Source organism: Miniopterus natalensis, chromosome 2 (assembly GCF_054644295.1).
Source record: "Miniopterus natalensis isolate mMinNat1 chromosome 2, mMinNat1.hap1, whole genome shotgun sequence".
NCBI classification, from domain to species: domain Eukaryota; kingdom Metazoa; phylum Chordata; class Mammalia; order Chiroptera; family Miniopteridae; genus Miniopterus; species Miniopterus natalensis.
The window spans coordinates 165,718,348-165,733,096 of record NC_142082.1 but is presented as its reverse complement, the minus strand read 5'-3'; the positions used below and the strand labels follow the sequence as shown (position 1 = coordinate 165,733,096).

Genomic DNA, 14,749 nt, shown 5'->3' with positions numbered 1-14,749 from the left:
GAATTGTTTTAATATGAGAACTGTATGACAAAAAAACTTTAAAACAAATCTCATACTTAAGGATGAAATATTTAAATATGTTCCTCTAAAATAGAGAATGATACATATAGAATTTTACTGTCCTTAGTATTCAACATTGGAAATAAAACCCTAGCTTATGAAGATAAGTCGAGAAAAGGAAATAATTGCACCAGGGAAAAAGAAATAAAATAACTCTTTATATAAACTATACAGAAAAACATATATTTGAAATGATAGAATTAGTACAAAGAATCAACAGTTCACCTCAATTGTTTTTATGTTTAAAGCAGCAAAAATCACTAAAGTTTTAAAGAAAGTATGCCATTTAGAAAATTATGACTACAGAATGCTCATATTTATTTAAGACTTCAATATAGAAAAATTTAAAATATAGTAGAGAAATGAAAGGAAACCTAATACATGGACGAATAAAGCATGATATTGATTGGGAGAATCAATCCTGTAAAGTGACTGATCTTTATACATTACTTATGCAGTCCCAAACATAGCCCAAAATGTTTATTAACAGCTTCATTAAGGTATAATTCACAAAGCATAAAATTCACCCATTTAGAGTATATATATCAGTGATTTCCAGTAATTCACAGAGTTCACAACCATCATCACTAACAAAATTGAGGAAGTATCCAGCCCTCAAAAGAAGCAGTGAACCAACTGGCAGTTGTTTCTCATTCCCACCTCCCTTCAACCCTTGGCAGCCACTAACCTACTTTCTCCCTCTGTGGGTCTAGCTATGCCTGATATTACATGTAAATTGACTCACACAACATGTGGTCTTTTAGAAAAGTTGAATGTCACAAACATAACATAGAGCAAAAAACACCAGACGTTAAAAGTAATGATATCTGTTCTTTTGGATGTGTATATTATTTTCTAATAATTGTTATGGAAAGTACTTCATTATTAGAACAATAATATGATTCATTTGAAGATTTACGTGGTCATAATATTATTTCCATTTAATGAAAATAAAGCCACCCGACAGAACCCCAACTCTAAAGCTTATGCTTGCAGATGTATAGTTTTGAAGATCCACAGCTCTCCGATGAGAGGCCATATGGGTGCATCAGACCACAGTCACCTTTACCAGCTGATAAATGTGCTTCACTGTAATGGAGAAAAATACACAATTCTGTTGCTATAGTGTATGGGGCCAACCCATGAGACAATAAATAGCATTTTCCATGTAACTGCAATAGGAGAATGTTTTGAAAATGGATACTGATATTTTTCACATAATATCAGTATGAGTTGGTTATTAGGAAAGCTGGGCAGCCATTCTTTAATATTTGTATCAATGTTTCACTAACTTTGAATATCATTCTTCATGTATGTAAATCAGCTTGAGCAAAAGAATTAATAATACTCTTCTGAATTTTTCTTTTTGTATTTTTCTTTTATAAAGCATTTTAAAAACAACTTACTTCAGTTTGAAAGTTGAACCATTTATCCATATCCAAGGATGATCCCTGCTTTTACGTAAAGCTCCAACCCATGATGGAGGTGACATGGAACTCAGAAATTTCTACGGCAAAATAAACAATTTTTATTTAAATAATCATCATGAAATTTTGTATTATTTGTAAATGCAAATAGTGTATTCTTTCATAAAATCCTTCACTTTGAGAAGAAAATGAGAGTGTTGGATCCTAATCTAACACTAAGGGTATATTCAAGACTTTTATAAAAGATATATTCAAATCATTTTTATATTCTCAGACTTGAAGCAATGTTTGTACATTTGATTTAATGTTTTCATTAAATGTTTCAACATTTCTTTAATGTTTTCATTCTTCTTCTTAGTTTAATAAGGAAAATTCTGATTCATGTACTTTAGTAGTTACGCATGTTGACAAAACTAACAAAACTTTAAATAAGTTTCCAAATACTTATTTAAAGTATTTGATAGCATGACTAAATCAATGTACTTTTCTACTGTTTCTCAGATACCAGGTTTTTGGTTTTTTGGTTTTTGTTTTTGAAAAAGGGGGAGGATTGTAATTAAGAAAATAAATGACATGAAAACCAAAAATTTGGTTTTCTGTGTCCCATACCATTCTTTAACCAGATAAGCCCCAAATTGATCTGTCTCTGTGTTGGTGGAATCCAGTGGTCCAGGTGTCAGAGACTCATCTCCCTGCTGATTACAACTATAAATTCCAGAACTAGTGGACGATACAAGTGAAGGAGAGCTCTGAAAGGCGGAAAGAGAAAGGGGAAATGCTTTGGGGCCCGCATTAGGGGACAGCAGAATGACAGGGTACCTCGTATCTTCACCCAGCAGAAGAAAGTGGCCTAGGCCTGATGCGTCCCAACACCCAGCCTAGCAATAGGAGGCGGCTGAAGGAGCCGTTCCCCCCAGGCTCTGGGGAGGGGATCCTGCCCAGCACCACCAGGCAAGCCTCCGAGGGTGATCCCTCAGGACACCTGCTGACGAAGCCACCAAAGGAATCGGGGTGGGGCTGTCGGAGGTGGGACCAGCAAAAGAGATCCTCTGACTAAAAGTAATGGACCCAACAAGGCTCTTTACCCCTGAGGCCATGACACTCATCCCCAATGAAAGACATCAGACAGAATGGATTTTAAAAGGTCACATTCATCTAGCTCAGCAGTGAAAATAACAAACTGCAGACAAATACTATATAGATGAAATGCAACAATATCATATGGGAGCCAAAAGAGACAGGAAGAAAACGTATTACTGTATGATTTCATTGATGTGAGGTTCAAAGACAAGCCAAGACGCTGTATAATATTAAAAGTCAGCAGAGTGGGTAAGTGATGAGGGATTATGCAGGAGCAGGGCTGCGGAGGGCTGCAGATTCTGTTTTGTAGTCTGATTTGCAATTCTGTGGTTCTGGTGCCCTTGTCGTCAATGTGCTCAATTATATGATTAGTGTCCTTGATATAAAGTAAAATTAAATAGCAAAGTTTATTTTGGAAACCAACCATTTAAGAAGTACAGTTTTCTATGAAAAGCAAGATTGAAAATTAGCAGATGTGCATTAGTGGCATAAAAATATAAAATATAAAGTCAAACACTGGAATATTATACAGACTTAAAATGACTACAAGTATGTACAAAAATATGAATTCTACAAATATATTATTGACTGGAACAAGCCTTAATAAAGTATATGAAATGTTTAGCACCTTACCCTTTCTTCTTTATCATCTATATGAAGCAAGCTAGAGTTCTTGGAAGCACAGGCCATCAGACTCTCACGCCATGTTTTATGTTCAGTACCAATGTTATAGCAATTGTTGGAATATGTAAGCCACTCCAGGGGACAACGACCACAATTATGTGCTAAAGAAAGATTGTGAATTATTATCCAATAGAAATTTTAAGTTTTAAAAATGAAAATTAACTTACATACTTGCATAGGTATAAACATATAGGTACATAATATATGCATACATCCTCACAGGCTGGTACATATAAAACAAAATGCACTCATACACACAGAGAATGGTCAGCCCGATATCCCCTAATTTATGTGCCCCTGTAAAGCAAACACACAAACAAAAATATCCACTCTATCCTTGTCCTAAAAGTCAATGAATGAAAGTACTTTTAAAGAATAGTAAAATTCTTTATATTATACTCTGTGTCTCATTATATTATAGCAGTAGGAAATTTAAGCCCTAAGATAGAGACAACATATAAACTTTGCTAATATCAAAACTTTGAAAATCATTGTGTACCTCTTTGGATCCTTGCTTTTTGGGTCGAATTGGTCTTCTCCAGTATTACAGAAGCTATAGAAATGAAAGTAATTCTTTAAAAATAATTAATCTAAATAAATCATAATAATTTTTGTTTCTTAGTTTGAAGTTTGTTGTTGTATTGTCTAGGATGCAAGTTACCTGTAATAAAATTGAATTTATGAAGAAAAAGTAATAATGTAATAAAGATTTAGGGAAAAAATATTTTAAAAGTCTAAAGGACCAAACTTCACCATCTCTTACAATATTGGTTAAGCAATCTCAATATGAATTTGTATTTCTTTATAAGGTCTTTCAGACTCGTAAAGCATGTCTTTGAGTTATGAAATCAGAATATATGACTACATGTAAAAATACTCTTTAAAAATATTCTGTTATTTATGCCTTTGTTAAGTTCAGAATAACCATTCCACATTTATTCTAAAGGCATACTTTAAAATGAAAGTCCTATTCCAAAATAATATGACATGTTTAGAGGCACTGATGATCATTAAGGTGAAAACGTCTGTATAATCTTTAAAATTTACTTACAGGGAGTAACAGCTATTGTTACCACAGCGGACATCAAGACAAGGCAGATGACTCCGAGGATCCCAGCAATGACCTTTTCTGGAGGTGATGGGGAATCTGCAGGGAGAGAAAAGGAAACACTGAGAAAGGAGAGAGACAATTGTTTCGACAGCTTACACACAGAGAATCATATACATAAGCTTGGACCCCAGCCCATACCCTGCATTGTAATCTTCCTCTCACAATACACTGTGGCATTTTCAGTAAATACAATGCTCCATGAGTTGTTGGTGAAAGACTATACCTTACATCAATGCCTGAATAAAATTAGCCCTGAGCTTTCATCTGAAATACTGTATTACAACTTCAAGTTCTGATTTGTACAAAAGAAAACTTTGTGAGCTTATTTCCTACCATTTCCCCCGACCTCTGCAGCCCAGCCGCACGACCCAGAACGGTGACACTGTGTGTCTATTGAATGTTACCTCTGCAGTGCTCATGCAGGTCATTCCTCTGCAGATCCTGAGGAGCATTGTGAAGGTTTAATTCTGCATAGGTTATTTCCTGCTCAGTCACTGGCACGGAGCTTTTGGTGCGCTTAGGTTTCATTCGTTGTGTCTTTGCATACTTGGCCAAGTTCAGTTCTGTGTAGGTTACTCTTTCCTTACTCATCTTCGCAGCTGCTGGTGTCGGAGCCTGCGCTCTGCCCTAGGTGTGCTTACAGATAAATGCTGCATGCACTCGAGAGATCCCTCACAGGAAAACTGGGAGGGGCAGAGGGCCGGCAGTGTGCTCATTTTCCAGTTGAAGAATAATATAAAGCTCTGGTTCTAAATTCCTTAGAGGTTTCAACCAGTGTCTCGTGGTAAAATACATTCTTAAAATATATTCTGCATTTGTTGATATATTTATTAAAGCAAAAAAAGGCATAATTAGTGAGTAATATAGAGTTACATGAATAATAACATACTCATTAATTGAAAGTCAAGTTCCACAGAAATATTTTGACACCATTAGAATGACTATCTTAGAAATTAAGTTTTATTTAAAAAAAAAGAGACACAATATTTATGATAATTTTGAAATCCAATAGTAAAGACTAAGTGCTCTAAAGATGGAAAATAATAATGTTGGCATATATTAATTTCTTGCACTGAATTATATTTATTTAGTGACTTACATTTATTTGGTGAAATGGTTACCAAAAGGTTCTTCATTTTGAATGGTTGAGGCATTCTGAAAAATAAGTAAAAATTTAAATAAATATTTTATATGTTGGAAAATGTTACATGACACATTAAACTTACCTATAACCTTAAAAATAATGAAAATAAAAGGACAAGAAAAAGATTTTTTTTAAATAATTATTTTATAAAAACAATTGATAATTGATTTAATGGACATGATATGAACCTATAAGATGATCAAGTATAGATCATTTATGGAATAACATTGTTGGTTCAAACTTTCAGAAAGATCCTTTGGTTGTGAAAGTCACTTTAGTTGTATAAGCAACTGCAATCATGCAGATAATGTAATTTAATAATTCAGTCAATGACTCTGTAGTCAGAGAGACAGGAATTAATTCTGGTTTTGAAACTTATGCGTGACCTTTAAAAACTTACTCAGTGTCAAGTAACCTACTTTACTCATCTGAAGTGGAAATAGTATGTAAGATATATTGCAAGTAAAATTTAGCACTCCACTCCACACATAAACTCTCAATAAATGTGAATTACCTTAACTATTATTTTAGTCACAATTTGTAGGTTATTATTTCTGATTCAGATCAGTTATACCCTGTAAAATAATTCAATAAGCCAGAGTCTCTTTAATCAGTATAGTAGAACTTTTTTGCAATGTTTGTTCAAATTTTTAAATAGCACTTTGACTGTTTATAATTAAGTTTAGTTTGGCATTTTACGGAAGCTACTTCATCCTGATTTTTAGTAAAAATCAAGCTGCTTTTATTCAACCTAAGTAAGTAATAAGGAATTGTGTCTGACCTTCATCATGCAATGAATTCTTTTTTAAGTATCTATTTAGAAAGGTTGAGCAGAATATAAATTAATATACTGTTATACCAAAACAAACACCACCCCCCCCCGACAAACCCTTGTACTGATTATAAAATCCAAAACTAATTATTCCTTGCCATGATATTCATGGGTTTCACTTTAAATTATTTTGATTTACAAACCCAATCATGCATGTATGTATGCACTTGATTAATTTCCTATAGGCAATAATTTCAACACTTTAAGAAATATTTCAATATATTTTATATTTTATGGTTGCTTTTTACCATGAATTACTCAAATAAAAACATTAATGTTCCACTTCGATTTTGTTGTATAGTAATCATCCCTCAGTTGCATTGCACCTAGCTTTTGTTTTTTCCCACTGGATGAGATGGGCTGGTAGAGAAACAGGAGAGTAGGGACACATACCTTCTGTCAGCCAGAAAGTTGTGCATCCGTTTTTGGGGAGGCCAGGTGACTCATAAAAAAGGACTGCTATACCTGAGTAATAAAAGGAGAATTTAAAAACATAAATTCAGGACCAAAATAAACAATACCTGTCACCTCCACAGACTGCCCTGTGAAGGCTCAGAGTGAAGTAATAGTGGAAAAAGTAAATATCAATGTGTCACTTAAGGTTTGAACAGGAAATTCTCACACTTTGGCTATTTTGAAATCAGTTTATCTCATCATACGCCTCCAGAATACAGGAGACTTTGGGCTCAAGCTGAAAGGACAAATAATCTCTATGTGTGTCATTTAAATTGTTCATTTTCGAATGTATCTGAGAAATTGTTTTCATATTCTACAAAGGCTTAACCACCATTGCAGTTAATTTGTTTCCATCTCAGTCACAAACACTGCAAACTTATGCTTGTTAAGTATCTTAAATTTAAATTTTAGAACAACATTGCTAAATCTTGGCATTAAATACTGCTTTTCCTCATATCCTTATTATTTCATTTGTACTATCTTAGAAAAATTCTAAAAAGCACAATCCATTATCAACACGTATTTAATGGTATTCATCACTAATTATTATGAGAAATTACCAAATTTTTAACTATATTGTACCTGGTACCATCATTCCCAAAATAGCATCTCTATTCCTCTGACCCATTTCTGTTTTCAATTTTATTTTTCAATTACAGTTCACATTCAGTATTATTTTTGTATTAGTTTCAGGTGTATAGCATAGCGGTTAGACAATCATATACTTAAGAAAGTATTTCCCTCAATATTGAAAGTATAGTTAAAGAATATTGAATTAACAACCTTGGATGGAGGGAAGTGGAAAAATAAAAAAATATATGTTTAATTTTAAAGAAGGTTTTAAATATACTTATAGTTACAAATAGCACGAAAAAAGTAAATGATAGACTTTGACTCAAACAAGTAATATTAAATATAAATAGAATAATTTTCAATTCAAATATGAAACATGCACTCTAGGTATATCCATGTTGTCACAAATGGCAGGATTTTCTTTTCTTTTTTTTTTACATTTACATTTTTAAAATTGAATTTATTGGGTTTACATTGGTTAATAAAATTACATATGTTTCAGGGGTACAATTCTATAATACATCATCTGTATATTGTATTGTGTGTTCACCACCCCAAGGCAAGTCTCCTTCCATCACCTTTCACCCCCCGCATACCCTCTTCTACCTCTCCCCACTCTCCCCTTCCCTCTGGTAATCACCAGACTGTTGTCTATCTATGAGGGTGTTTTTTCTTCTTCTTAATTCCTTCACCTTTTTCGCCCAGCCCTCAATGCCCTCCCCTCTGACAGCTGTCCCTGTATTTATGAGTTTGTTTTTACTTTATTTGTTAGTTTATTTTGTTCATTAGATTCCACATATAAGTAAAATAACATGGTATTTGTCTTTCTCTGACTGGCTTATTTCACTTAGCATGATACTCTCCAGTATCCGAAGAAATCTGAAACACTAATTCGAAAGGATATATGCGCCCCTATGTTCATTGCCGCATTATTTACAATAGCCAAGATTTGGAAGAAGCCAAGTGTCCATCAGTAGATTAGTAGATAAAAAGAGCTGTGGTATATTTGCACAATGGAATACTACCCAGCCATAAAAAAGAAGGAAATCTTACCCTTTGTAACATGATTTCCATATTTTTTGTCTGTATATTATTCAATTATATATGTATATATTTTATATTTTCTATCCAGTCAACTTTCTGATATACACCTTTAATATAAGCATAGAGGGAAGATAAAAGTAAAAAGAAAATATATTCCATGTAACATAAATCGGTAGAAAATTGCTATACTAAAGTTATATTAATTTTAGTTTATTAAAATTAAATAAAATTTAAAAAATGATTCATTGGTTACATTAGCCACATTTTAACAATTGATGTAGAATATTTCATCATTACAACAAATTATCTGACCACAGTTTACTTTAAATTAAAATAACTAACAAAAATTTTGAAAATCCTTATATGATTTTAATTAGTAATATATTGATAACATATGGACAGATTAAAAATCAGGATGCATGTTCATAATTTTATATTAGTTACAATAAAAATATAACATCAAATGTCTTTATTGAAAAATTGATTGTCTTAAATGCATATATTAGAAAAAAAGAAAGCAGAATATCAGTACCTGAGCATCTAATAAGAAATTAAAACTGAAGAGCAAATTAAATCAAAATAAAATATATAGAAGAAAACAATAAAGATTAGTATTTAATGACAAAAAGAAAAATTACAATAGAAAGGATCAACAAGGCCATAGGTTTTTCATTGAAAAGACATACTAAAATTGATAAATTCATTATGAAATGGTTGAAGAAAAAATAGAGGCACAAATAATTTTTATCTAGAAAGAAATATGAACACTGTTATAATTCCTGAAGATATTAGACACTAAAAGCATTTTATTTATAAATTATTATTACCTATATGAAATAGAAAATTCTTAGAAAATATAAATTACCAAAATACAGTACAACAAACAGAAAATCTGAGAAGTCCTACATGTATGAAAGAAGTTTAGTTGTTTTCTATAAACCATTTTATTGTCATATAATTGACATACAAAGAACTGTACATATTTAATGTATACAAATTGAAGTGTTTGAAGATAAGAATACACCCATGAGACAATCACCAAAATTAAATCCATAAACTAATCATCACCTCTAAAAGTTCTACCACCTTTATTTTTAAAAATATTTTCTTATTTTGTGGTAAGAGTACTCAACATAAGACCTACCCTCTTAACAAAATTCACTTATACAAAAAATAGTGTGAACTATAAACTCTGTTTTACAGTGTAGAAATTATAGATCTTGCATAACTGAAATTTTATTCACTTTGAACAGTACCTCCCCATATTCCCTTCCTCTCAGTCCCTGGTAAGCACTATTTTATACTGTGGTTCTATGAGTTTGACTATTTTAGATTCCTCATAAAACTGGGATCATAAAATATTTATTGTTCCGTCTGGTTTCTTTGACTTAGCATAAAGTCGTACAGGTTCATTCATGTTGTCACAAATGGCAGGCTTTTTTTCTTTCTCAAGGCTGAATAATATTCCATTATGTGTACATGCCACATTGTTTTTATCTATTAATGTGTTGATGGGCATTTACATTGTCCTATGTGTGTCTTCCATTTGGCTGTTTCTGAGTTGCATCTTTTATAATAAGCTGGTAAACATAAGCAAAATGTTTTCCTAAAGTTTTGTGAGTTATAGTGAATTATCAAAACTGAGGAAGGAGTTATGAAAAACCCCTGAATATATAGCCACTTGTTTCTGGTGGCCCCTGGGACTTGTTACTGGCATCTAAAGTGGAGGCAGTCTGGTGAGACTGAAGCTTTAACTTTTGGGCCCTGAGCTAGCTTTAGATGGCTAGTGTCAGAATTGAATTGTTAGACACTCAGTTGATGTTGGAGAATTAGTATTAGTAAACATCTCAGTTATTTTTTGAAATATATGTGCATTTTTCATATATACACATGTACATAAAGTCTTCATGTGCTCCATTCTCTTTTTCTTTAGTGTTTCTTTTAGTATTTAGGAAAGCTTATATATTCTTAACGGTTGCCTTTTAATAACATTTATATACAACCTGTTCCCTTCTTTTATAGACACCATCCATTAATTTTGTACTTGAGAAATAACTAAATTAGCTAGCAATTTTTTCTTTTCATTCCCTCTTTTTCTAGCATTGTTTTAAAGATATTTTGATTCTCAATAAATACCTATAATTATTATATTACAAATGAAATTAGTCATCTGTTTCTCTCTATCAGTGTCTGAGAAGCCAAGTGCTTTTAAAATGGGTCATATTTATTGCAATATAAATTCATTGTTACCAATATGAAATTGCTTTAGTTGTCTGGTCAAGTTGGTGGCATAGGTAAATGATGTACTCAAATTCTCCCACATGTACATCAAAATTACAACTAAGCTATAGAACGACTATGATTCAGAAACACCTAAAATCTAGCTTAATTGAAGTCCTACAACTAGGGATTTAAAGAAGAAGCCACATTGAGACTGGTAGGAGGGGCAGAGATGCAGAACAGGCTGGTCCCACACCCATGTGAGGGAGATAAAAATTGGGAGGGGATCTCACCTGTGGAGGTCCCCCCTGAGGAGAAAGCCTCCCAGCCTAGTGTTCCAGTGCCAGGAAGAGAAGTCCCCATAACTTCTGGCTCTAAAAACTAGTGGGGATTGAGGCTGAGGAAGATAGAGGCTGCTGGAGTCTCAGGCAGTTCTTCCTAAAGGGCCTGTGCATGGATTTTCTTGGACTCACTCCATCTGATCTCCAGCACTGGGGCAGCAGCTTGAAAGGAACCAGGGACATACAGGGGAGAAATTGCAGTGTCTGGCACCAGGGTGAGAGCTGGGGGGCAGCTTTCTGCCAGACAAAAGTGTGGCAGAGGCCATTGTTTCTTTCCTGAGATCCCCTCCCCCAGAGTTGGCATATCTAAGACTCCATCAATCTGGCTCACAGTTTTCCCAGCCCTGATGATTACCTGAGACCCTGACCCACCCAACTTGTAGGCCCCCCTAAGCCTTTTCCAGTGGTTTTTCCATACAAATAGCCTCTCTTGCCTCATGGTTCAGACTTTCTTAAAATATCCCAAAGAAGCAGCATCTGACCACTGTGTACTCCATACCTCTTGCTAAGTGGCCCCAGGCCTGGAACTAGCAGCAGCCAGCCTTGGTTTGCAGCGTGGCCTCCCTTGGGCGCCTCCAATCCCAGCACAAGTAGCAGCCATCTGCAGATCACCCTGTAGCTCATGCTGGGTAGTCTCAGGCAGGGCACAGGTGGTGGCTGACCTTGCACCTCCTGGGAGGCCTCAGAACCAGTGCACCAAGTGGACAAGTTCAGACAACATCAGATACAACCCTACCACCTCCATGAGAAATACACTAAAGGGATGGACTTGGTGAGCACCAAAGCCCCACTGAAACAAGTCCTGCTCCATAGGGTTGAGTCATGCACAGCAGCTCCTCCACTTTAGTCACAGCTGGTCCTCACAGATGATGGTCCTGGGGGTCAATCGCTCTCAGTGATGCCAACAGCAATCAAGTCTCAACTATAGCTGGACAGCTGACACAGGGGCACACCTGGAATGCCCAAGTCAGGTGACTGAGGAGACTGTTCCACTGGGCCCTACAGGATACTCACTACATGAAGCAGCTCTACCAAGGCTGGGAGGCATAGCAGCTCTACCTAATACATAGAAAAAAAACCATATGGAAGCAGTCAAAATGCGAAGACAAAGAAACAGGTCCCAAATGAAAGAATCCAAGAAATCTCCAGAAAAAGAACTAAATGAAACAGCGGAAAGTAAACAACCAGATACAGAGTTCAAAACAGTGGTTATAAGGATGCTCATGGAACTTAGTGAAAACTTCAAGAAACTTAGTGAGAACATCAACAGCATGAAAAAGGACATAGAAGCCATAAATAAAAACAATCAGAAATGAAGAATACACTAACTAAATGAAGAATACTTTATAGGAAATCAACAATAGAGTGGATGAAGCTGAGAATCAAATCAGTGATTTGGAATATAAAAAAGCAAAAAACACCCAATTAGAGCAGCAAAAAATTTAAAAAATCCCAAAAGAATGAAGATAGCGTAGGAAGCCCGTGGGACAACTTCAAGCATTCCAACATTCATGTCATGAAAATACCAGAAGGAGAAGAGGGCAAGCAAGAAATTGAAAACCTATTTGAAAAAATAATAACGGAAAACTTCCCTAATCTGGAGAAAGAAATAGACATAAAAGTCCAGGAAGCACAGAGAGTCCCAAACAAGACGAACCCAAAGAGGCTCACATCAAGACACTTCATAATTAAAATGCAAAAGGTTAAAAACAGAGAATCTTAAAAGCATTAAGAGAAAAGCAGTTAGTTACCTACAAGGGAGCTCCCATAAGAATGTCAGCTGATTTCTCAACAGAAACTTTGCAGGCTAGAAGGGATTGTCAGGAAATATTCAAAGTGATGAAAATCAAGGACCTACAAACAAGATTATTCTACCCAGCAAAACTGTCACTTATAATTGAGGGACATACAAAGAGCTTCCCAGACAAGAAAAAGCTAAAGGAGTTCATCACCACCAAACCAGTATTATCTGAAATGTCAAAGGGTCTTCTATAAGAAGAAGAAGATAAAAAACATGAACAATAAGGTGCCAATAAATACATATCTATCAACAATTAAATCTAAAAAACAAAATAAACAAGCAGAACAGAAACAGATTCATAGATACAGAGAACATTTTGGTGGCTGCCAGAGAGTAAGGATGAAAGTTAACAACTCTATATTAAGCTTTGGACAATTCCCTTCTCTCTATTCCTGGCTTTTTTTTTTTTTTTTAAATATATCTTTATTGATCTCAGAGAGGAAAGGAGAGGGAGAGAGAGAAATAGAAACATCAATGATGAGAGAGTCATTGATCAGCTGCCTAGCCCACAACCTGGGCATGTGCCCTGGCCGGGAATCGAACCCCGATCACCTGGATCCTAGGTCAACGCTCAACCGCTGAGCCATGCCCGGCCAGGCAACAAGTTGGTTGTTAACAGAAAATAGTCATGGGTGTATAAAGTACAGCATAGGGAATGTAGTCAATAATATTCTAACTATGTATGGTGTCAAATGGGTATGAGATTTATCAGGGTGGTCACTTAAAAGCTATATAATGTCTAATCACCAGGATGTACACATGAAACTAATACAATATTGTATGTCAAATATAATTGAAAAATTAAAAAATGGTGGGGAAAAAAAGAAATTGCTTTAACACTGCTATGAGCCCTATTACTTTTCTCAGGTCTCCACTCATTCACATTCTCCGAAAATAATATTATCACACATTCTCTATTCTTAACAAATCTCTGACTCTCCCACATCCTCTCTTGTTCTCAGAAGATGACCTACTTCACAGATAAATAGAAAACATCAGATTATCAGACCGAAACTCTGTTTTGTCCCTATTGTGCATGAGTCTTCTCTTCTCCTCTGTTAGAAAAGTGTGCTCTTCTCCCTCTTCCATAAGGCCAATGTCATCTGTATTTGGATCCACCTACTCCTGCCACCCAAGATTCACACACTATACATCACTCCTCTTTCCTTTTGAATATTCAATGTTTTCTTAGTAGTATCCTTCCTACCAACTTACCTACTATCCTCACCCTCTATCACTCTTAAAAAATGAAAAGTTCTGAAGGTGCTGTCTGTGTTTCATCTCTATTACTGATATTTTACTCTCATTATTCAAGCCATTACAACCTGGCTTCTGCCCCAGTAACTCCTGGCATCAGCACTTTTTTTGGTCATAAGTCACCTCACTTTACTAAGTGGATCCTTTTATTTCTCTTTTAACTGAGCTCTTAATAGCATTCAACACCATGTATTACTCCCTTCTTCTTCTTCTTTTTTTTTTTGCATATATTCTTTTTTTCCTAATTTATCTTTATTGTTGAGAGTGTTACAGGTGTTCAATTTCCCCCCCAGTGATCCCCTCCACCTTGCTCCCACTCCTTCCCCAGGCCTTCACCCCATTATTGTCTGTGTCCATGGGTTATGCACATATGCATATAACTTCTTTGGTTCATCTCTTCTCACCCCCCACCCTCCTTCCCTCTGAGATATGAATCTGTTGCATGCCTCAATGTCTCTGGGTATCTTTTTACTCCCTTATTCTTAACCATGTCTTTCCTTATTCTGTATTTTCTTGGTCTCTTCATACTCATTGTTTCACTACCTATAAGCAAGTGTTTATGTATGTGTATGTGCTGAAAATAGTTGTTCAGGTTTCACTCATTTATTTCCTTGTCAATTAACATCTCTTCTTGTTTCAAATATTAACAACTAAAACTCAACACCTCCAAAATAAAAACAAAGTAAACAATATCATCTTCCTATTTTTTATCTTGTTCA

The 14,749-nt window shown here is 34.8% G+C and overlaps 1 protein-coding gene across 1 annotated transcript in view; it reads right to left on the bottom strand.

Annotated features, from left to right (window-relative positions):
• The window catches only part of LOC107544001 (uncharacterized), a 36,214-nt gene extending 31,261 nt beyond the window's left edge, over positions 1 to 4,953 (bottom strand). Inside the window, exons 1-5 of the mRNA XM_087813788.1 lie at positions 4,767 to 4,953; positions 4,303 to 4,398; positions 3,751 to 3,804; positions 3,201 to 3,373; positions 1,467 to 1,567 (exon numbers count right to left, since the gene is read on the bottom strand). Of these exons, the coding sequence (XP_087669914.1) occupies positions 1,467 to 1,567; positions 3,201 to 3,373; positions 3,751 to 3,804; positions 4,303 to 4,398; positions 4,767 to 4,953 (611 nt within the window). The remainder of the gene's footprint in view (positions 1 to 1,466; positions 1,568 to 3,200; positions 3,374 to 3,750; positions 3,805 to 4,302; positions 4,399 to 4,766) is intronic.
• Between the last annotated feature and the right edge of the window lie 9,796 nt (positions 4,954 to 14,749).